General features: G+C 44.6%; 1 protein-coding gene across 1 annotated transcript in view; it reads left to right on the forward strand.

Annotated features, from left to right (window-relative positions):
- Positions 1-24,209, forward strand: part of LOC309552162 (activated CDC42 kinase 1-like) — a 55,765-nt gene that overhangs the window by 18,543 nt on the left and 13,013 nt on the right. The window contains exons 2-5 of the mRNA XM_082252975.1: positions 16,489-16,782; positions 16,874-17,026; positions 18,355-18,632; positions 22,175-22,301. Coding sequence (XP_082109101.1) covers positions 16,537-16,782; positions 16,874-17,026; positions 18,355-18,632; positions 22,175-22,301 — 804 coding nt within the window. The 5' untranslated portion in view covers positions 16,489-16,536. The remainder of the gene's footprint in view (positions 1-16,488; positions 16,783-16,873; positions 17,027-18,354; positions 18,633-22,174; positions 22,302-24,209) is intronic.

Raw genomic sequence — 24,209 nt, forward strand, 5'->3', positions numbered from 1 at the left:
AATAGGCATGACAGGTCCTCTTTATTGTGAGATCTGGGGTCAAAAAGACCTCACACCTCACAACTACACTAAAAAAGAAAAAAAAAAAAAAATTGTTGAAAGAGGAAAAAAAAAAAAGCAAAAAAAAAAAGCGGCCCTTTAAACCGGTTGCTAGGCAAAGTCTTTTGACGTAGCTCCGGTCCTCCAAGACCATAGAGTTGAGTGAGGGCCATCTTGCCCTCACTCGACTTCCTGTCTCTGAGGATCCGGGACCGGATAGTTTTCCCCGCTGCCGGCGGGTCCGGTAAGCTGGGAAAACGTCTGGGACGCGGCAGGAGGGGGGGGGGGGGCACCTCTTCCCCTGCACCGTAAGGGTAATTCCGCGGCGAATCCTCCACTGGGACCACCCTTATCTGAAAGCCGACCGCCCGCCGTTTCAAAAAATACCGGGGTTATGGGGGCTATCTGCTGCCATAACCCCAGTATTTAGCTTTTAATGGCCGACGCATATAGTCGTTAGGCGGGCAGTAAGTGATTGCATGTATATGGCAAACAGGTGACGATGACTGACGGGGTGACAGGTGACGATGACTGATGGGGTGACAGGTGACGATGACTGATGGGGTGACAGGTGACGATGATTGATGAGGTGACAGGTGATGATGATTGATGAGGTGACAGGTGACGATGATTGATGGGGTGACAAGTGACGATCACTGATGGGGTGTCAAGTGACGATGACTGATGGGGTGACAGGTGACAGTGATTGATGGGGTGACAGGTGACGGGCGATGGTCACTGATGGGTGACAGGTGACGGGCGATGGTCACTGATGGGTGACAGGTGACGGGCGATGGTCACTGATGGGTGACAGGTGACGGGCGATGGTCACTGATGGGTGACAGGTGACGGGCGATGGTGCATTGCTGATGGCAGTCTCTGGTGACCGGTGAACTTTAGGCTACGTTCACATGTGAGCGCAGCGATCGCGGGCAGAATCACTGCGATTCTGCCCGTGATTCAGAAATCATTGCAAATTGCGGGGCGCCTGTGTGTTGCCCGTGATTTGCAATAGCACCCCAAATGCTGTGCGATGTTGCTGCGATTTCCGCCTGCCGAATTGCGGTAACATCGCGCAAACAACGAATGACGCTTCAAAGAAACTCTTGTACCTTTTTTGGGCGTCATGCGATGTTTGCGCGATGTTACCGCGATTCGGCAGGCGGAAATGGCGGCAACATCGCACAGCGTTTGGGGTGCTATTGCAAATCAGGGGCAACGCACAGGCGTCCCGCGATTTGCAATGATTTCCGGATCGTGGGCAGAATCGCGGTGATTCTGCCCGCGATCGCTGCGCTCACATGTGAACGTTATGGGTGTCAATTTCTGGGCACTGATGAGGTGACTGTTGGGTGACAGGTGACATTGGGGGGGGGGGGGCTGAGGACTGTGTGGGGGGACCTTTATTAGTGTGATTTTTACTTTGTGACATGTGTACAGAGCAGTAACTCACTATTTCTAGCTCTGCTCCCCTCACACTGGAACCTGTATGAGGAGAGAAGAGCTAGTAACACTGAGTTACTGCTCTTTGTTTACATTTTGTGATCGGCTGTGAATGGATTCACAGCCGATCACATAGTAAACAGTCACTGTCACTGACTGTTTACTACTGCCGGTGACAGCTGTGTTCCTACGGAACACAGTGCCACCGACATGACCGCGCTGCGCGCTCCCGATCGCGCATGCACGGTCATCTGGTGGGCGCCTTCATTGTGATCGGCTGTGTCATTGGAACACAGCCGATCACGTGGGAAACAGCCACGCCCATTGGCTGTTTCCCCCCTGCCGGTGACGGGGGGTGTCCCGGGGACACCCCGACACCGGCAGTGCAGGGCGGCGCGCACGCGATCGCGCGCCTGCCCTGCTTAAAGTGCCGCCGTCATATGACGGCGGCCCAGGATAATGGTCGCTCCGCTCCGCCGTCATATGACGGCGGGCGGGCGGCAAGCGGTTAAACAGGGGGCCAGTTCACCGTCCCTCAGACACTGTTGGGGGCCAGACTATAGTTTGAAAAAAAAATATGAACTAATTCCAATGCACATATTTTTTATTGTTTTATTTATATAGTGGCGGCTGGTGCTCAAAATTTTTGGGGGTGGCGCAAACAGAAAAATGTAATAGGCATTGCTTTGCGGCAAAAAACACTGTAAAAAATTGCGTGACTTTGAGGTCACAAAAGTGTGAAAGGGGCCTTTAGTAATCAAGGTATAGTGTGCCCCTATCAATGCAGAGTGACCAGCGTGCCCTCATCAATGCAGAGTGACCAGCATGCCCCCTTTTTAATGCAGAGTGACCAGCATGCCCCCTTTCAATGCAGAGACACCACAGCGTGCCCCCTTTCAAAGCAGAGAGACCAGCGGGCCATGCCCCCTTTCAATGCAGAGAGACCAGCGTGCCCCCTTTAAATGCAGAGACCAGCGTGCCCCCTTCAATGCAGAGATCATCATGCCCCCTTTCAATGCAGAGACCATCGTGCCCCCTTTCAATGTAGAGACCATCATGCCCCCTTTCAATGCAGAGACCAGCCTGCCCCCTTCAATGCAGAGACCAGCCTGCCCCCTTTCAATGCAGAGACCATCATGCCCCCTTTCAATGCAGAGACCATCATGCCCCCTTTCAATGCAGAGACCAGCCTGCCCCCTACAATGCAGAGACCAGCCTGCCCCCTTTCAATGTAGAGACCATCGTACCGTGCCCCCTTCAATGCAGAGAGACCAGTCAGTGCACTTACCTGCAGTGGCGGCTTCTCCTCAGTCCCCTGGCGTCTCCTCGAGTCCTCCTGCCTCCTCCTCGGCCAATGGCATGAGCTTGCCTTTCGGCCAATCAGGAAGCGGGTCTTGGACCCGCTTCCTGATTGGCCAGGAGGAGGATCTGTGTGACATAAGCGAATTTTCATTCGCTATTGTCACACGAATGGGTGGGCTAGGGCGCACTGCTCTGTGCCCGGGTCCACCCTTTTCTGAAGCATATTAGAGCCTCTGGCTCTAATTAGGTGACTCATGAAAAAAAAAACATGAATGATACATCCCGGCAGGCGGGCCGGGTTCAGGACCCTGGCGGGCCGCATGCGGCTCGCGGGCCGTAGTTTGAGGACCCCTGACATAGAGAATACTCTGTGTGGCTGAATGCCCTAGTCATATACATGTCCCAACTGTCTGACAATTCCGGGCTGAAATCATATGACCAGTTATTGGCAGAATTTCCATTGCTAAAGAATTACCATGATCAGTACTTACAGCTGTGTCACGCTGTTGGTAGTCAAAGCAGATGCTCCTCCATGCACTTGACTGATTCATCTTTTCTTGAGTCCATTTTTATTGATGCAGAGAAAAAGGGTATTATAGCTAGGATTTATGCACATCTACTGACCTATATTCAGGCACCTGACCTTTTGCCCTGTCGCTGGGAAATGGGAGAGAGATGTTGGGACTTTAGATGGGAAAAAATGGAAACAAATACTTGAGGCTGGTGTCGGTGTCAGCAGCTGAATAATGATCCCTTCTGTTTATCCTACATTGCACATATAGGACTTCAGTACAGCTTCACTAATGGGGTAGATAAGAATCCCCCCATCTGCCCTAAATGTAGATTCATTCAGGGGATTTCATCTATATGCTATGAAAATGTCCTAAATTAGTGAGATATTGGAATCAGGTTGTGTCCATTATTAACCAGGTTTATCAAGTTCAACTGGCAGGGATCCACTGACGTGCCTGCTGGGAAATCTTAATGAGGAGTTCTATTCCCCTCCAGTTTAGCTCTTATTCGGCTTTTTTTACCTAGCTAGAAAACGAATAGCGAGTAAATGGCTCTCAGCACAATCTTCAACGATCACACAGTGGATCCAGATCATACCATACCATACTAGTTTGTGAAAGAAACACGTACTTTCACAGGAATTCTCTAAAGAAATGTATAAGTATCTGGCACTGTTGGCTAAACACACCAGGGGTAGCACCTCCCCCCCCCCCCCCCCCACAACTTGTCCTTGATAGATTGTTACAGACATAGTTAAGTTTAGAAATAAGGTTTCCTTCACTCTCTCTGCTGTTCCACCCTATAGTTATAGTATTCTAGGCTGTTCAGTTGTTTGTTTTATACCTGTTTTATGGGGGGGGGGGAATGAAAAAGAAAAAAATATATAGATTTTTTTTGTACTATAAGTATGAAGTATTATCCATTGGATAGAATACCTGATCTATCTACAGACAGTTATGCCATTGGTGTGGAGATGATATACATTGATATGTAGTACCTTTTATTACTTGCGCTTAATTTATAAAATAAGGTCTGCAGGTATCGACAGCAGGGTTTGCTCGTGGATACGGAGCTGGCTAAAAGGGCGTGTCCAAAGGGTGGTGGTAAATAGCGCATACTCAGACTGGTCTGAGGTTGTAAGCGGGGTGCCCCAGGGCTCAGTCCTGGGACCAACCTTGTTCAATTTATTCATAAACAGCATTGAGGATGGGATCAGTAGTTCGTTATCAGTTTTTGCAGATGACACAAAATTGGCCAGGGCAATAACTGCACAGCATGAAGCAGATATCCTACAGAATGACCTGGACAAAATAACGGAGTGGGCAACGACATGGCAAATGAGGTTTAACGTGGAGAAGTGTAAGGTTTTGCTTACTTGGGGACTAAAAACATAAAAACACAATACACGTTAGGAGGGGAACCCTTGGGGGAATCAAAAATGGAGAAGGATCTGGGAGTCTTGGTTGATGATAGATTAGGCAACAGCATGCAATGTCAAGCGGCAGCTGCCAAAGCCAACAGAATATTAGCATGCATAAAGAAAGGGATGTATTCCAGAGATAAGACTATAATCCTTCCACTTTATAAAACTCTGGTCTGACCGCATCTGGAGTATTCTGTCCAGTTCTGGTTGCCAGTCCTCAGAAGGGAAGTGTTGGAGCTGGAGAAAGTCCAGAGAAGGGCAACTAAACTAATTAGGGGATCGGAGGACCTTAATTATGAAGAGCGTCTGCAATCGCTTGATTTATTCTCCCTGGAGAAGAGACGCCTGAGGGGGGACATGATAGCAATTTATAAATATCTCAATGGGGATCTCAGCTTAGAAAAAAAGCTATTCAGTCGAAGGGATTGCATGAGGACTTGAGGGCATACAATGCGATTAGAGGAGAAGTGATTTAACCTCAGGCAACGTGGGGGTTTCTTTACTGTTAGGGCTACAAGATTGTGGAATTCTCTTCCACAAGAGGTGGTTTCTGCGGGAAGTATGGTGGCTTTCAAAAGACTATTAGACGTACATCTCAAGGATCAGGGCATTCAGGGGTATGAGAGATGATTAGGGTCACACACACCTACACAGGTTGAACTGGATGGACTATTGTCTTTATTCATGAAAAATAGTGATTAAATGTTGCGCTAGACAAGGAGAAGGAGGGAGGAAGAAGCGGGAGGAGAGGCCTGCTCTGCGGATTTGCAGCCATTTCACGTTTGGGGCTTCCCGATTCCATTGCTGGAAGGGAGTGCAGGAGAGCCAGGGCGGCGGGGGGGGGGGGGGGGGACACAGCCCAGACACCGGGCACCCCCCATCTGTCATCCCGATCATCCCCACACCCCCACTGCAGAGATGATGCCACAGCCTATAGTAATTGAGCCTGCTATCTTGCTGATGAGGAAACAATGATAAGGACAGCTTGGAGCCTCTATTGGAGATCAATGCTGAATATGACCCCCTGTAATTAAGGGGTCATATGTCTCTGGTAAGGAGTATTTAATCAGAGCACTGGGTGGAGGTTTATTGGTGAAGGCTTTTTTACATCAAGTTCAAGTCTTTTCAGATTGCTGAGACATCACTTTGCACTGAGCACTTTAAGGACTACAATATTTATTTATTTATTTATTTATTCACATGAATCACCTAAGAAGGACTGTATTGTTTATTTATTTATATATATATATATATATATATATATTTATCACTAGCTGATTTTTGGTTTTACCTGAATATTGCATTGTTGCTATTTATGGTACAATATCAGCCCTATAAGCACACAAGCACTTTTTTGTGAATTTTGATTGCTGAGCGCAATATATATTTCCTTTTGTTCATAGAATATCCGTATAGGCTTTATTAATGTTTTGTCCCCAATGTCGTCTTCCAGATGATAACCTGTGTGTCAGGTTGTGACAAAATGTCACTGACAGGGCTGGGCTGACCTAGAGGCAAGAGAGGCAACAGCCTTGGAGGCTAAAGTGTGAAGGGTGTTGCTGGGTTGGATTCTCTCCAACTGCCTCCTGAACTTTGATGACTGTTTACACAAGTAGATTGGCTCTTCATTCATAATCATTGGGGCCCCAAAGTCCATATATTGGCTGTCCCTGCACTTTATCGAAAGTACTTGAAAGCAGAGTACAGAGGATAGTCATCACATGGACATTGCAGCTTCTTTGATTGCACAGGTAGAGCTAATCTCTAATGATGTTAGGAGAGATAATCTCTAATGAAGTTGCGAGAGCTAATTTCTGATAAAGCTTGAAAAGCTGATCGCTGATGACATCAGGAGAGCCAATCTCTGATGGTGCCAGGAAAACTGATCTCTATTGAAGCCAAAATGGCTCATCTCTGATGACGTTGGGAGAGATAATCTCTGACACTGGGAGAGCTTTTCTATGATGACACCAGGCGAGTTGATCTCTGATGATGTCTGGAAAGCTGATCTCTGATGACATCATGAGAGCCAATCTCTGATGATGCCAGAAGAGCTGATCTCTAATGAAGCAAGGAGAGCCGACCACTGATGAAGCCAAAAGAGCCGATCACCGATGAACTTGGGAGAGCTGATCTCTGATGACGGCGGGAGAGCCAGCCTCTGATGAAACCGGGAAAGTTGATCTCTGATGATGTCTGGAAAGCTGATCTCTGATGACATCATGAGAGCCAATCTCTGATGAAGCAGAGAGAGCTAATCTCTGATGATGCCAGAAGAGCTGATCTCTGATGAAGCAAGGAGAGCCGACCACTGATGAAGCCAAAAGAGCCGATCACCGATGAAGTTGGGAGAGCTGATCTCTGATAATACCAGGATAGCTGATCTCTGATTACTCTGGGAGAGTCAACTTATGACACCTAGAGAGCTAATCTCTGATGACTGGGAGAGCTGATCTCTGATGACACCAGGTAAAACAAACCTAAACACCTAAGCCCAGTTTTGCTATTTTGTCATCTGTTATACAATTGTACATATCATTGTATCTAGGTAAAAAAAAATAAAAATCACGGTACATTTAGGCCTTTATTTGGTGATGCATTTTAATAGATTTTCTTGAACCCACTTTTTTGACCCCCATCTCTGACCTTGACCCTGACACTAAAATAGATCAAGCCCTGATCCAGCTATTTTATTTTTTCTTGTTCAATCTTATTATAAAAAATCAGGTAGAACATAAACATCAGTAAAGATTGTAAAATTACAGTATAGAGTGGGATTTGCCCCCACTTTAGGGATATTGTATATTGTGACAGATCTGTACATCAACATATAACAGTAGCATATAAATTGACTGGTATTGACTGATGGGAACGGAAACCAAGGGCACCGGGCCTTGTAAAGTTTTGGCAATATAAGCTAATAGACACAAAATAGGTAATCCAGGGGACCTGAGGCACCTAATAGGCTCAATAAACCAAGTAGCATTCACCAGAGAGTAAAGAGAAACAAGCAGGAAGAAGGTAGATAAGGGAATGGGGAAGAGGGAAGAAGGTCCACTTCCATTACTGGGTTGGGGCTGCACCCAGTATGCCTATGGGATACTAGAAAATTAGAGCTAAAACGTGTCGGTAAAACATTATACACCCATGGTTGCGAAACTTACCAATATATAGGGACTGAGCCCAGTAGTCACCTCAATCTTACTGTAAATCATGGTCTGTGTACCTGGTTTTTCGTCTCCATAATGTTCGGGTCTTTCAGGTCTTTGCAATAGTTTGTTTGGAGGCTGTCATGGCCTGTAGAGAGATTTTCAGCTTGGCTTTCGTGAAGTTCAGAGAGCAATGATTCAACAGTAGGAACACTGGGTCTGGCGCTGCAGAGGTTTTTTACCTACAGAGGAAAATGTTAACCGAAAAATGCTGCACTATCAGGCAAAACCAGCAGATGGGAGAGTGTGTACCCTATTCACCACAACCATTACCAGTACAAATTTGGAGATTTTTCTTGGAACCAGGTACCAGCCCATTAAGACTTTTTAGTTGACTTCTATATTTTATTACCTTTTTTATTTAATTTTTTTCATTTTGTTTTCTACTCTTCTTCTCTGGAAATACAATGTGTATTTTTTTCTCCATTTAATGGTCTCCATGCTGGGGCAAACTATGGAGTGCGCTTCCGGTACAATATGAGTTATAATGTACATTAATTTCCACGCTAAAGAATGGTTTTAGGTTGTTATTATTATTATTTTTTGGAAATTTTGGTTCTGTACTTATTATGACCAAATCGGAATAATCCAACCCACCATTTTGTCTTTGGACCAAACATGGTAATGTTAAGGCTGTTGGCCCTGCCAATAAACGCATGACATGCATTATTCATCCATCTCAGCTCCTGGGGTGGGCCATTTTGCATCTTAACCTTGGATGCCGCAGGAGCTTCTCCTGGTACCGGTCAATGGGACTGGAAGGGAGGGTAAGTCTTTCTAACTGGAATCAATTACAAGCTAACAGAGGTTTGAACCCTCCTACACTACATGCAACTCACTGATTTACAAATTGTAGCTAGAATTCTTATTTCATGTGCTGTTTAGTTCTGCTATTTAGTTTTTTTCTTTTTGTCTTACTTTTTTTATTTTTAACATGAGTTTCAATGTATTTTACAAAAACGATAGTACTACAATGGAGACCGTTCACCTTCAGTTTCATTCTAAGAAGAAATTAAGTGACTTTGACAAAAATAGATTTTGCCGTTGGCTGTTTAGGTGAAAGTTGAGAGAGAAAATAAAATCGACTCCTATTCTTATCAAAAGCTTTTTTTGTATTTTTAATTCTTTATTTACAAATTGATTTTGTTATACTTTGTTTTTGTATTTTAAATTCTTTGTTTAGTAGTTTTTTTTTTATCTATTGGATTTTTTATTCTTTATTTGCAAGGTGTGTTTTTTCGTTTTGTATTCTTAACTTTTTACTTAGTACAGTAATTGATTTTTTGTACTTTATTTTTTAATTCTTTATTTAGAAGTTGTGTTTTTTTTTTCTCTGTTGTCTTTTTTATTCTTTATTTAGAAGGAGTCTTTTAGTATAGTTTTGTATATTTCATGTGGGTTTTGTAGACTTTATTTTTGCATTTATTTATTCTTTATTAGAAAGGTGTTTTTTTTTGTATTGTATTTGGTATTTATTTTCTTGTTTTTAAAACGATATTGATTTTTTTTTCACAATATAAGGCTTTATTCAATAAGAAAAAAAATTACAACATTGTACTGAAAGAAAATAGTGAACATGTAACACAATAGTAAAGTGCAAATAAATTCAACCAAAATTGTCGAATAACCTTTAGAGCCGGTTCACACTGAGGCAACACGACTACTTACTACTTCAGTGGCGACTTGTGCAGTCCCGTGCACCACGACTTCGGAGCGACTTGCAGGGACTTCACAAAATGGAAGTCTATGCAAGTCGCTCCGAGGTCGCCCCGAAGTAGTACAGGACCCTTTTTCTAAGTCGGAGCGACTTGTGTTGCTCCTATTAGAACGGGTCCTGTAGCGGTCAATGGACCGCGAGGGAGCGCGACTTGTCAGGCTGACAAGTCGTCTGACAAGTCGCGCTAGTGTGAACCGACTCTTAACATCAAGATTAAACAAATATAATGAGCTTTCGACTCCAAGGAAGGGGAGAAGGTGAGAGTGCAAAAACATCACATTAGTATAAACTCCCATTTACATGTTATGAGTATATCTTGATAGTAGTCCAATACTCCAGTGCAGTATTTAGAGGATGAACATAGAAAAGAGGAGAAAGTTCATCTCCTATTTAGAAAGGAAACAAGGAAGAAGTTAAGATTAGAAGAAAGAAGAAAGATAGTAAAAGAGGGAGGAAAGAGGGGCGGAAAATGGAATAAGAGGAAATTATAGGGGAAGTGGGGGGGGGGGAAGGAATGATGGGAAATTATGCTTTCCAGTCATAACCTGCTAATGAGTCGTTTGTTAGGGCTTTGTGTCCATTAGTTCTTGATATTCTTTTGAGACTGTAAATAATTACCAGGGGAACCATAGCCTTTGAAAGAGATCATTTTTTTACGTTCTAATTGCCAAAGTCTCTTCCATCTCGTAAATGGACCTCACCTTAGTGAGCCATTCCGGGATGCTAGGAGTTTTTTTGGAGTTCCAGTGCAGGGGTATCAGAGCTTTAGCTGCATTAAGGAGATGTCTTGTTAGTGAACGTTTATATTTCCGGTAGGTAAGTTGGTTGAGATGTAGTAGACAGCACGCCGCATCCAATTTTAATTTGGTTTCGGTGATGTGACGTATCCAGCTTTTGACCTTTTCCCAGTAGCTTTTGATATGTGTGCATTCCAACCAGATGTGTAGAAATGAGCCTCGCGAAGAACCACATCTTCAACATCTATCCGAGCACTGACCAGACCATCGGTGAATGAGAACAGGCGTGCGGTACCATTGTGTTTAGATTTTATAAGAAGTCTCCTGTAATCTGGTGCTAAGTGAGCACTTTTGGGAGAAGTAACAAACCTTTTCCCATTGTGCTGAAGTGATGGAGCGCCCTAAATCCTTTTCCCAGATTTTTTTATATGGATCTTCAAAATCCGAAGGCGCTTCGATGAGCAATTTGTATGATTGGGAGGATGCTCCATCAATTCTGTCGCCGCGAAGGCACTGTTTTTCAAATTCGGTCAATGGTCTACTGAGTAAGTCTTTGTGTTTAAGGTGTAAAATAAAATCTCGTATTTGTATGTAGTTCCAATACTGTAAAGGCGTTTTGCTCGACCAGATATCTTTCAAATCTACATAGGGTCTGATGTTGGAGTTGTTGAAACAATGCATAATGAGTAGTGGGCGCGCTGTGTCTTTTTTGAGTTGTTAGTATAGAGCGGTTATTGACACCAGGTTGAAAATCTGGGTTATTTAAGAGTGGTGTAAGTGGGCTTGGAAATGTGGATATGTTATGTTTATGTGCAACATTTTGAAAAATGTTCAACAATTACTAGTTGGTCTACTTCTTCTCTATACTCTATCTTCTAACCTATCTCTATACACTTTACCTCTTCACCTCACCCCCCTGCCCTGTTCTACCCTTCCCTCCCCCCCCCCCTCTTCTCCAATTGTAAAAGATGGCATACTCTCATTTAGGTAAGACACCATTTCTCATATCTCATTATGTTAATGGCCTTAATTTGCCGGAAAAAAGGAAACGTTTGTTATATGAATTGAAACAAACTAAGGCCCCGGTGGTCTTTCTTGATTGTTTAACTATTGACTGCCAGTATCTAAAAAACTTTAGAAATCTCCACATCATATGGATAAGAGTCCCTGCAGCCCCGTCTCATCTAGAGCAGTCAGGGGAAGAGAAGGGCCCCCAAGTTAATCTATGGTAGGCTCTATGGACAACTGAGTTTGTTTTTGTGTTTGGTACAATGAGGTGAGAGGTATGGATTCCAGGGCCATAGACCATTCTTCAGTTGTGGGGTACCTACCTATTCCTACTATTTGGCTTCACTTTTTTCCATGGCATTGGTAGGACTTGCAGAGAGAAGGGTATTGCAGATTTTGGCAATGAGACCTCCCCTATTGACATCCCTCTGTGCTATCATAGTGATCAGGACCAATCGAGAGCAGAAAGGAGGCGCACTGTGCATTTGGGACTGTCTAGCATGTCTTAATTACAAGTACTGGAAGATGAATGCTATGGAAAGGAAAATTCCTTTTGCAGGGTACGAGTGGTACAGTATCTCTGTATTCATTAATGCAAGCACCTATTTCCGTAGACGACTGTTTAGTGGAAACGCGTCACAGAGGAGCGCCGCATCGTCATTGCAAGTTGCCGAGGACCGCACTGCAGGCGGCCACGGCCTCTCCAATATCGGTATCGGTTTCCTGTGTCCATTAGTTAACATCTAACTGTAAGTGCACTGGATACTTTTGTTTTAATAAATTGTCAAAGGTACTGCGCTATGGTCTGTTTCTGTTTCTGTGAGATACACATGGAAGCCCTCATCTGTGCGGAGAGTAACACCCAGAACAAGAGTGGACCGGGATTGGGTTGAGACACCGAAAGATCAGTGAGACAGTCGCCTTTTGGTTTGAGCGATCCGGTAAGAGGCCACACTTACTATCTGATTATTTCATGGTGACCTCCCTGAATTCCCAAGACACTACTGGGCCGGTTATCCGTCCTTAACCTCTTTTCTCTATGGTAAGGGGCTAATCCCCACAAAGGTGGTGGAACCCATCTGCACCCCACGGATCTAGAGGAACCCACAGAGTGGATTTTACTTTAGCCTGTGAGGGGACGATTGGGACTTTATGCACTTTTATATGTATATGGACTATACACTGAGGTGGCAACCATTGAAATATTGGACACTTTTTCTTTGAATTACTTGTGCACTTTGTTGGTTTATGTTGGTATCACATTATCCATTTATCATCACCTATTCACCATAACACACCCAAGTATATGCACCAGGGTGCATAGTATTTACTGTACACCCATTCAAGTGCACATCAATTTTGGAAACACATCACAGGTATATGGGGGACACTCATTATAGTGTCACACCTTTTCCTGATTTGTGACACTAGTGAATTTTAGCGCACCTGATTTCTTTTCTACACAATTTTATCACCATTTGGTTCGAAGGTTGCAGCTATTCACACTACTGATCCTGCGCACTTATTTCATTTTATACACACCTGAATATGACCTGATATCGGCAGAGTTAAAACTAAGAGAAGGAACCATTCTCACCATTTTCTCCCCCAACAGATCTGCACCTTCCAAAATTTAGATGTAGTCTGTCCCTACAGTAGAGCCAGTAGCAAACTGAAAAGTCCACCTAGTTCTTCATAAACCCAACTTTCTCCTTCTTACACCAGTTTATTCCATTGCCTCTTTGGTGTGGCCCCTGGCATAAGAAGTTTTTCTGAAAATACTACATTAGGGGTCCTTTTCTTCAACTTGGTACCCAAGTCACTGAAATATATTTTTTTAGGATGCTCTATTGTCCTTCATATCATTATGTACCATGGCACCTGGGTTCTCCCCAACCCCACCCAACAATAGGTCACCCCGATTCGCATTGTGCCTGGTAAATTGTTGGGTGATCACGGTCCTGGTGACAGATTACAATGTCCTTTGAATAATGGAGTCTCCTACCACTGGTATCTGTTTATCTTTGCCCATACGTACATGTGCTCCCATCCTTAGTGGAGCAGTCATTCCCCTGGCAGCTGCAGGGCATATTGTGCTCCATCATCTTTATTCCTAAATGGATGTCCCCAATATCATGCAACCGGGCATAACTACTGGGGTGTATCAACTCAGGTCTAGCTTCTCTAACACTTTTCCCTCTACAATATCTTCTAATGGTGACCCAGCTACCTATTTCTGGATCCTACAACTCATGTCACCACTTAAATCTATACTGGTCCCATCGCCCCACAAGGAGGTGGGCAAGCCACAGTCCAGCAACAGATATTGCATGTAGGGATCAAGTTGAAGTGTAGTCAGTAAACAATCTAACAGTTGGTAACAAGTGGTTGCAGGTGGGGATCAAGTGAAGGTGTAGTTGAGAAACAAGCTAAAGGTCGGTAGCAAGTGGTTGCAGGTCGGGATCAAGCAGAAGTGTAGTGGAAAAAAAGGCAAAAGAAAGTTGAAGTTGAAAAAAAGGTTGCAGGTAGGTAACAGGTGGTATGGCCGCGCTTTAGCTTTGAGCTCTTTTATAGGCAAGGGGAGGGGGCACCCGGTTATGTCACCAGATGGCACTGCCCCTTCTGACGTCATGTGGCGTCGTGTGACATCATTAGGGGCAGTGCCACTGGGTGACGTAACCGGGTGGCCCCGCCCCTTGCCTATAAAAGAGCTGTCAAAGCTGAAGAGCAGCCATACAGCGGGTAGCCTCAGAAGAGGCGGAATAGTTTTTAAATTTTTTTCTATTTTTTGGGTCCGGCGGGTGTCGTGATTGACAATGGATTTACATTGAGGGACATTATTTTTTTTATTTTTGTTTTTGAATAAATGACTTGTCAAAAACTGTCTTATGTGTTTATTTTTTTGTACACTTTGTTTGGTGAATGGGTAAGGGTACTTGGTAAAGGGGGCTTCCAGATTCCGATAAACCCCCCCCAACCAGAGCCCCCACAACCACAGCCCAGGGTTGTCTGGAAGAGGCTCTTGTCCCCATCAACATGGGGATAAGGTCCTTCGTGGGGCACCCCAAAGAACCCTCCCCATGTTGTGGGCAAGCAGCCGGCATGGTTCGGGGGGGGGCGCTCGCTCATCCCCCCCTTTACTGGCCTGCCAGGCTGCATGCTCGGATAAGGGCCTGGTATGAATTTTGGGGGGGGGCCCACGCAATTTTTTTATTACATTTTGGCATGGAGCTCCCCTTAAAATCTACACCAGAAGCAAAGGGCCTGGTATTGATTTGGGAGGGACCCCATGCGTTTTTGTTTTTTTGATTCTATCATAGAGTTCCCCATAACCACCTAAATACAGGGCACTTTTACCCACTTCCTGCGTAGACTGATTTTCAGCTTTCAGAGTTCATTGGCATCTATGGGAAATATTGGTCAGCTTGGCATTGCATTGCTCCCTGTTGCACTGCTCCCTGTCTTTAACATTGGCATCTATGGGAAATCTTGGTCGGCTTGGCATGGCACTGCTCCCTGTCTTTAACATTGCCGTCTATGGGAAATATTGGACAGCTTGACATGTCACTGCTCACAAACTATAAGTGACAGGAACACAAAACATTGGGAGCACTGAGAGGGGACCCAGGACTACAACATATATATACATTTTAAAAGTGGGGCATGCCTGTACACTACACTGACTGCACTAATCTAACTCAACTCACTATCCACTAACTACCTGCCTAATCTCTATTGTAACACACTATACAGGGCTGCCATATAAGCAGTAGCCTTATATAGGGGGGGGGGGGAGTTGATGTAGCCCCTGAGCCATGATTGGCTAAAGGCATCCTGCATTTGGCCAATCATGGCTCTGACAGGACATTGTGCTGTGATTGGCCAAAGCATACAGGTCAGGTGCATGCTTTGGTGAATCATCAGCAATCAATGCACTGCAACAGTGCAGTGCATTATGGGGCGCTCATCGGAGGACAAACGTTCCGCTGAGCGCCCCATTTGTTTGTGTGTTCAGCAAACACACGAACGGCTGATGTTCGAGTTGAACTTACATTTGACTCAAACACAGAGGTAATCCCTAGCCAGGATCAAGTGGAAGTGTAGTTGAGAAACAAGCCAAAGGTTAGTAACATATAGTAGTGAAGGAATGGATCCTTCTGTAGTCAAGGGAGCAGTGATGGTTTGTTTTGGGCAGTTCAGGGTTTCACAGGCTGGGAGTTTGACTGTTTCTCCTGGCCTCTGGAAGAAGCTTCCAGAGCTTAAGGCGGGAGATTCAAATAGCTGGCTTAAATATTTATCCTGCTCCAACTAATCCCAGAAGAGGAGCATCCAGTAGAGGGTTGTAAAGATTATATATAGTCTGAAGCCCTGGAATGCTGAGTTCCTTCTCCCCAGGAGGGTTTCAGAACCTTGGGGGCTGCTGCCGTTGGCAGCCTATGGAACGTGCAGCTGTTCTGGAAGCCTCAGCATTGTCAGGGCTGAGGGCCTGGATTGATCTCCTGAGAAGCTGATTGCAGAACCTCACCACAGGGGATCTGCTATGGGGAAGGACTGTCTCACTCACTGGACCATGTCTGGAGGAAGCTGAAAGGTGGCAGCTGTCCTGGGGACTTTTGAGTTATAACCCTGGATTGATCCCTGTGACTGTGCAGTGTTCTGGGAATTGCATTGGCTACCAGTAATTGTTCAATGGTGCAAGGTAATCAGACACCAAGGAGACTTGCCTCATGGTCCCCAAATGTAAGGCCTTAGACTGTGCGTTATTCATAGTTACCTAAGGAGAGGACTGTCCTCTCATTGATGCTACTGAGCATTTTGGAGTAACCTCTCTCCTGTTTAGGATTTCTTTAAACAATAAATCCTAAAAAGACATCCCCTGGACTGTGTTAGGAGCTGGTGTGAATGGACTGGTGCCTCCAGTGGTGTGCAGCCACTGCTATCAGAGAAGGACCAGTTATCACCTGCTGTCCCTATGAGGGTAGTAGCAAGACATTTGCATCATCTTCTCCAAACAAAATCTGCCCAAACCATGAATTTGCTGAATGCAACTCAGTGGAGACTAAATATTGTCTTATTTCTGCTTTTCCTGTTCTTTAGATTTTTACATTGAGAAGACCAGAAGCCCATCCACCACTTCTTGAAGACATGATTAACTCAAAGCGTTACCGGTCATCCTCTGCCCAGTCTCCCACTTCCCAATCACCATCTGGCCTATTTCCTCCATCCCTATCACCCACAAGCTCAGTTTCACCTATCACCCCTCTAAGGGACACTGATAGCTCCCTGAAGTGTCTTATCAATGAACGAGACCTGCACCTGTCAGAGCATCTGGGGGACGGCTGCTTTGGGGTAGTCCGGAAAGGAGAATGGAGGATTTCCAGTGAAAGGACAGTGAGTATCTCTTTCCTTTTATCTCTGTTGGTTCTCTCAGTTCTCTGCCCTCCTGTCTTGTTCTTTCTCTATCATCTACTACATCTTACAGGTGAATGTTGCAGTGAAAACCCTCCGTGCAGATACCAGCTATGACCCTGCAGTTCTTCAGGATTTTCTGAAGGAAGTGAATGCCATGTACGCCCTGAATCACCCACATCTTATCCGACTCTATGGCGTAGTTCTTACACAGCCAATGAAAATGGTAAGTGACTGACATTTGTCACAAACTGAGATGTAGACCCTCCTGCTTGCCATGGGAGTGGATTCTAAGGGACAACAGTGTTCTGATTTGTCATTAGAGCTTAGATTTAGCTGCAAGATACTGCTGGAGGCAGGAGTGAGGCTAGGAGCTGCAAGTGCAAAGAAGGCACAGCAGAGGCTCAGACTGTGAAAACTTTGGGTGCAGAAATGGTGAGACCAAGATTGTGGGTGCTTCTGAGGCTGCAAGGCACCTGAGGAGACACAAGGGGCACTTAACAGGTGCAGGGGTGGTATAATGTACCTGGTGGTGGAGCCTAAAGAGCAGGGGAAGGCCTCTCTTACAGCCCTGGCTCTGGAGTCCCTGGTAAGATGACAGGGAATGCTGGAGCTCATAGTGGCATGAATACCTGGTAAGTCTCTTGCTGGCAGGTGCTAGTGTGCATCTGGAACACGGGTATAACATGACCAGACACGCTGGTAGAAAAACAGGAGCCAGTGAAGAATGCAGATTGGCAGGTGCAGATGCAGGATAGGCACAAGACAGAGTCAGACAGTCTGGGTCGGCAACTAGCGAGCAGATCAGGTTCAGGCAGGAGAGTAGTCAAAAGGCAGGCCAGGGTCAGTAACAGCAGAACGGACGAGCAGAAGGGACAGGCAGAAGCGTATTCAAGGGACAAGCCAGGGGTTGGTATGGGCGGCGTTCAGGCAGAGTCAGAGGCAGGATCAGGTCGGCAACAGGAACTGGTAACAGGAACACAGGAATGTAATAGACCAAACAGCACTGACACACTGCACTAGTACAGTGTAAATAGCCCTTCTGGCGCCAATACACTCTTGCGCACGCACCCGCGCCCCCTTTAACCCCACTTTCCCGGCAGGGGAAAGTGGGTGCAGTCAAAGGCAGAGTCAAGGGTGGGGGGGCGGCAAAATTAGATTTCGCCTAGGGTGTCAAAAATCCTTGCACCGGCCCTGGCTGCAGAAGGACCAGGTTTTTGTGAAGAGGAGATTTGGGCTATGGTTGCAGTAATGGCTGGGCTGTGGCTGCAGGGGAGACATTTGAGTGCACATGCGCAGCAATGGCATATTTCAAAAAAGAAAACTATCCTGGCTAGGGTAACTGTAGAGGAAAAAATTTAATATACACTAAGGGAAATGGCATCTACACAAAAGGGGTATCTTTACAGAAGGGAGCTATGAGTCTCAATCCGAATTTCAAGGTGGCATAGAAGAAAGTAATGAGTCTACCCACCCTGCCTCTGATTGGTTACAGAGGTAGGATATGTATAACATTATAATAAGGACATTTTGTCTTTCTTTCTTGTGTCTCAGGTTACAGAGTTGGCACCTCTTGGATCCTTACTCAGTCACCTGCACTCCTATAATGGGGTGTATTCTCTGCAGCTCTTGTGGTCATATTCCATCCAGATTGCCTCTGGGATGAGCTACCTTGAGACCCATAATTTCATCCACAGGGACCTGGCAACTCGGAATGTATTGGTGGTCAGTGAAAAGGTGGTAAAGATTGGAGATTTTGGATTGACAAGGATACTGGCAACAGATGATGATCATTACACCACCTCTCCTGGCCAAAAGATACCCTTTGCATGGTGAGGGTGGAATTCCGCACATTGTTGTGTCGCAAAGTGTAGGATCTAGCCTTCATTGTAACAATTAGGATTAATTTGGGGCTAATATCAAATGAGCAATGGGAAGAAGCATATCAGGTGGTGGGGTACTTGCTCTTTAACCACTTTCCCACTGCTCACTGTGCTGCTACTGCGGCACAGTGGCTCGTTATCGTCTGGTGACGTAGACCTACGTCACCAGACATTCCCCTCTCTCGGCGGCGCGCGGCGCCGGAGGCTCGCTCCCGCTGTATTCAGTCACAGCGGGAGTCGGGCCAGGGGAGGAGCGGCGGTGATTACCGCCGCTCTTCCCCGATCGTCGGGGATCGAGTGAGGAGATCCGCCCGCTTGTGTAAACAGAGCGGGTGGAACTCCTAAGTGACAGGCAGGGACAGATTGCAGGATTCAGCATAGCTCAACCTGCAATCTGTCCCTGTGTCACATAGTCCCCTCCCCCCACACACATTAGTAAGCACCAGGCATACATTAACCCCTTGATCACCAATAAAAGTTAACCCCTTCCCTGCCAGTGTCATTTTTACAGTAACAGTGCATATATATAGCACTGATTACTGTAGTAATGTTACTGGTAACCCCAAAAGTGTCAAAAATGTCAGTCAAGGGTCCGATCTGTCCACCGCAATGTCGCAGTCCCACAAAAAAAATTGCAGATCGACGCCATTACTAGTTAAAAAAAAAACAATAAAAATGACATAAATGTCCCGTTAGTAGCTGCGATAACTTTTGCGCAAACCAATCAAAATATGCTTATTGTGACTTTTTTTACCAAAAATATGTAGCAGAAAACAAACTGGCCTAAAATGTTAAAACATTTAGATTTTTACATTTTTTGGGGGGGAATTTCATATAAAAAAAATGTGAAAAATATTATTATTTTTTCAAAAGTGTCGCTCTTTTTTTGTTTATAGCGCAAAAAGTAAAAATCGCACAGGTGATCAAATACCACCAAAAGAAAGCTCTGTTTGTGGGGAAAAAAAGATATCAATTTAATTTGGGTACAGCGTCGCACGGCCGCGCAATTGTCCGTTAAAGTAACGCAGTGCCGAATCACAAGATATGGCCTGGTCAGGAATGGGGTAAAACCTTCCGTCTTAAAGCGGTTAAAAATACGCTCATTGAGAATTTTTTTGTCAAAGACATGTAGCTAAATACATTTTGGCCTAAATATATGACAAAAATTGAATATATTGGATATTTTTTTAACTGTCAAAGTAGAAAAATATTGTTATTTTTTCAAAATTGTCGCTTTTTTTATTAATATCGCAAAAAAAATCGCAGAGATGATCAAATATCACCAAAAGAAAGCGCTGTTTGTGGGAAAAAAAGGACGTAAATTTTGTTTGGGTACGGCGTTGCATGACCACGCAATTGTCAGTTAAAGTTGCACAGTGCTGAATCGCAAAAAGTGTCCTGGACGTAAAGCAGGAAAATCCTCCGGTGGTAAAGTGGTTAAATGCAGCACAGAAGTTGTCACAGCTGTATATTCTTTTACGTGCTCACTATACTCCCCTGAAGCTGAGCAAGATGAGATATGATATGGAGTCACACTGTCCTAGGTGCAAAAGAGACCATGGGGACTTGATCCATCTGCTATGGAGATGTCCAAAACTCCACCTGTACTGGAGCCAAATCATAAATACCCTAAACATGATATTTAAAGTAAAAATCCCAATAGATACTATATGCTGTCTACTGAACATCCTAGAAGGTGTTATAGAGGAGGAGCTGTGGGAGGGGCCCTTTTCCATGCCCGGAGGTTAATTCTAGTAATGTGGAAATCCGCTGATCCCCCCACTACTTTTCAGCTCAGCAGATCACCGATCATCATCCTCCATAAACTCTTATAACCGAAATGGATGTAAACTTATCAGATGCAAAACATTCCCTACTCCTCCACAAGTACCTCGTGAAAAAAAATGAAGGGGGATCCAATAGTGTAATACGTCCAAAACCAAATGTATTGATAAAGAATAGACAGGTACTCACATAATGCTTGAATGAAAACAACATGGAATATCCAAAATGGCCGTGGCGGAAGCGTGCTTACGTGCGTCATACATTTCTGACGCGTTCCGTCATCATAGACGTTGTCAAAGGTGTTATATCTTTCACTTGGATGTTATAAGTTGCACTTGGTAAAAACTGAGTCTGTCTTCATTTCAGGCTACAAAGTCTGTGTTGATGAAGATTGTTGGTATGCCCGAATTAACCATAGAAAATGAAGATATGTCTTTAACCACTTAAGCCCTGGAAGATTTTACCCCCTTCCTGACCAGGGCCTATTTTGCGATTCAGCACTGCGTGACTTTAACGGACCTAAACGAATTTGACGTCCTTTTTTTCCCACAAACAGAGCTTTCTTTTGGTGGTATTTGATCACCTGTGCGATTTTTTGATCATGCGCTATAAACAAAATAAGAGCGTCAATTTTGCAAAAATAACAGTATTTTTCACATTTTTTTATATGAAATTCCCCCCAAAAAAATGTAAAAATCAAAATTTTTTAACATTTTCGGCCAATTTGTTTTATGCTACATATGTTTGGTAAAAAAAATCGCAAAAAGCGTATTTTGATTGGTTTGCGCAAAAGTTATTGCGTTTACTAACAAAGGGAAAGATTTTTGTCATTTTTTTCTGTTTTTTTTTTAACGGGTAATGGCGGCGATCTGCAATTTTTTTGCGGTACTGCGACATTGCGGCGGACAGATCGGACACTTGACTGCCATTTTTGACACTTTTGGGGTTACCAGTGACATTACTGCAGTAATCAGTGCTATACATATGCACTGTTACTGTAAAATGACACTGGTAGTGAAGGGGTTAACTTTTTTTTAGAGGGAGGGGTTATGTGTGTCCCTAGGGGCGTGATTCTAACTGTGATTGGCTGTGGCTTGAGGTGTAGGAACAGTGATCAACGGTCCTAAATAGTAGAACCATATGATCACTATTCCTACACAGGGGAGAATGACAGGCGGCTTGTTTACATCAGCCGCCCGCCTTTCTCCCTCTGCACCGACGATCGCTGAGTGACCGGCGGACATCGGGTCCGCCGGTCACACGCGCGGGGGGGGCCCGTGACCGTGCGGGAGCGCGCCTCTGGCCGCGCGCGCTTGCTTCCCAGAGCCTCACAGGCTAGTGACGTACCCATACGTCACTTTGCCTGTGAGGGGCTGACCGCTGCAGTATATGTACTTGCGGCGGTCGGCAAGTGGTTAACAGTTGCATAACAATTGCTGCACTTCTTGTGGATTATTCGTTGGGTTGAACTACAATAGTATAATTTCTGATATATATGTAATGTTTTGACCGTATACAGATACCAATATTTTCATGACATCTATGCCCAAAAATGTAACCCTAAAAAATAAAAATAAGGGGAGGGTTGCCAATGTACTGTGATTGTATTATATTGTATTGTTACATTAGGGGTTGAGGTTAAGGTTGGATTATGTTTGGAAAGTCATAAACACTAATGATTCCATTATTATCCCTCTGGTTGGTAGGTGTGCTCCAGAGAGCTTGAAGTTTGGCAACTTTTCACACTCAAGTGATGTCTGGATGTTCGGGGTCACCATGTGGGAGATGTTCACCTATGGACAGGATCCGTGGCTTGGCCTAAATGGGAGACAGGTAATGTATCGATCACATATGTGTGAGTGAGTAACTCCTACACTACCAAGTGATAACTCTCAAATTATAAAAATAAACCTAATAAAAAAAATCAACTAACAATCCGTAGGTTGCTGCATGCACAAAATTGTGTTCAAACAATTCATAATTAAAATACAATAAAAATGTGCCACACTCCCAATCTCCAAAAAATATTAATGTGCAATATCATACAAAACAACGAAATACCAACTGATTAACAAGAATGTCCTTCATACACACTCACCGGCCACTTTATTAGGTACACCTTGCTAGCAGCGGATTGGACCCAATTTTGCCTTCATTCTTGGTGGAATAGATACAATAAGGTGTTTGAAACGTTCCTCAGAGATTTTGCTCCATAGTGACATGATGGCATCACGCAGTTGCTTCAAATTTGTTGGCTGCACATCCGTGATGCAAATTTCCTGTTCCACCACATCCCAAAGGTGGTCTATTGGTTGGAGATTTGGTGACTGTGGAGGCCATTGGAGGACAGTGACCTCATTGTCATGGTGAAGAAACCAGTGGTGAGATGATTGGAGCTTTGTGACATGGTGCATTATCCTGCTGGAAGGAGTCACCAGAAGATGGGGACACTGTAGTCATAAAGGGATGGACATGGTCAGCAACAATTTTCAGGTAGGCCTTGGCGTTTACACGATGCTCAATCAGTACTAAGGGGCCAAAGTGTACCAAGACCATACATACCATTACACCACCACCACCACCAGCCTGAACCATTACCCCCACACCATTATACCGTCAGCCTGAACCATTACACCCACACCATTATACCGTCAGCCTGAACCATTACCCCCACACCATTATACCACCAGCCTGAACCATTACCCCCACACCATTATACCACCAGCCTGAACCATTACCCCCACACCATTATACCACCAGCCTGAACCGGTGATATATCACAAAGTAGAGAAAGTATGGGTTTTCAGGGCCCAATTGAAAAAGGAAAACCAAGAATCCATAATTTATAAAAAATTGAACATTTTATTTATTTTGATCATAAAAGTGTAATGTAGTACATGAGGGATTACTAGAAGAAAAGAAACGAATCCCCCATATATTCACCAAAAACATTAAAAACCACAGCACAGAAATATACCCCTCGTGGGGGGCTAATAAATGCTTCAAGCTGATGTTGGTGCAAGAAGTCTCTGTTGATATTCGGTTTGAGGGTCCCAATGAGGTCCCGGTGATACAAGGCAGGATGGATCCATGCACCAAATTCTGACCCTACCATCTGAATGCTGCAGCTGAAATCCAGACTCATCAGACCTGGAAACATTTTTTCAATCTTCTATTGTCCAATTTTGGTGAGCCTGTGCCAATTGTAGCCTCAGTTTTCTGTTCTTATCTAAGAGTGGCACCGGGGTGGTCTTCTGCTGCTGTACCCTTCTGGTTCAAGGTTGAATGTGTTGTGCATTCAGAGATGGTATTCTGCATACCTTGGGTGTAATGAGAGGTTATTTGAGTTACTGTTGTCTTTCTATCTTCTGGAACCAGTCTGCCCATTCTCCTCTGACCTCCGACCATTTCCTCCACACAACTGCCGCTCATTGGATATTTTCTCTTTTCCCCACCATTCTCTGTAATCCTGAGAGATGGTTGTGTGTGAAAATCCCAGAAATACTCAGACCAGCCCGTCTGCCACCAACAACCATGCCACGTTCAAAGTCACTTCAATTCCCTTTCTTCCCAAAATTCTGATGCTCGGTTTGAAGGTCAGCAAGTCGTCTTCACCACTGGTCCAAATCGTGGTGTGGGGGTTGTTTTTCAGGGGTTGGGCTTGGCCCCTTAGTTCCAGTGAAGAGAACTCTTAAGGCATCAGCCTACCAAGACATTGTGGACAATTTCATACTCCTAACT

Source organism: Pelophylax lessonae (assembly GCF_965119305.1).
Source record: "Pelophylax lessonae genome assembly, chromosome: 4".
NCBI lineage: Eukaryota > Metazoa > Chordata > Amphibia > Anura > Ranidae > Pelophylax > Pelophylax lessonae.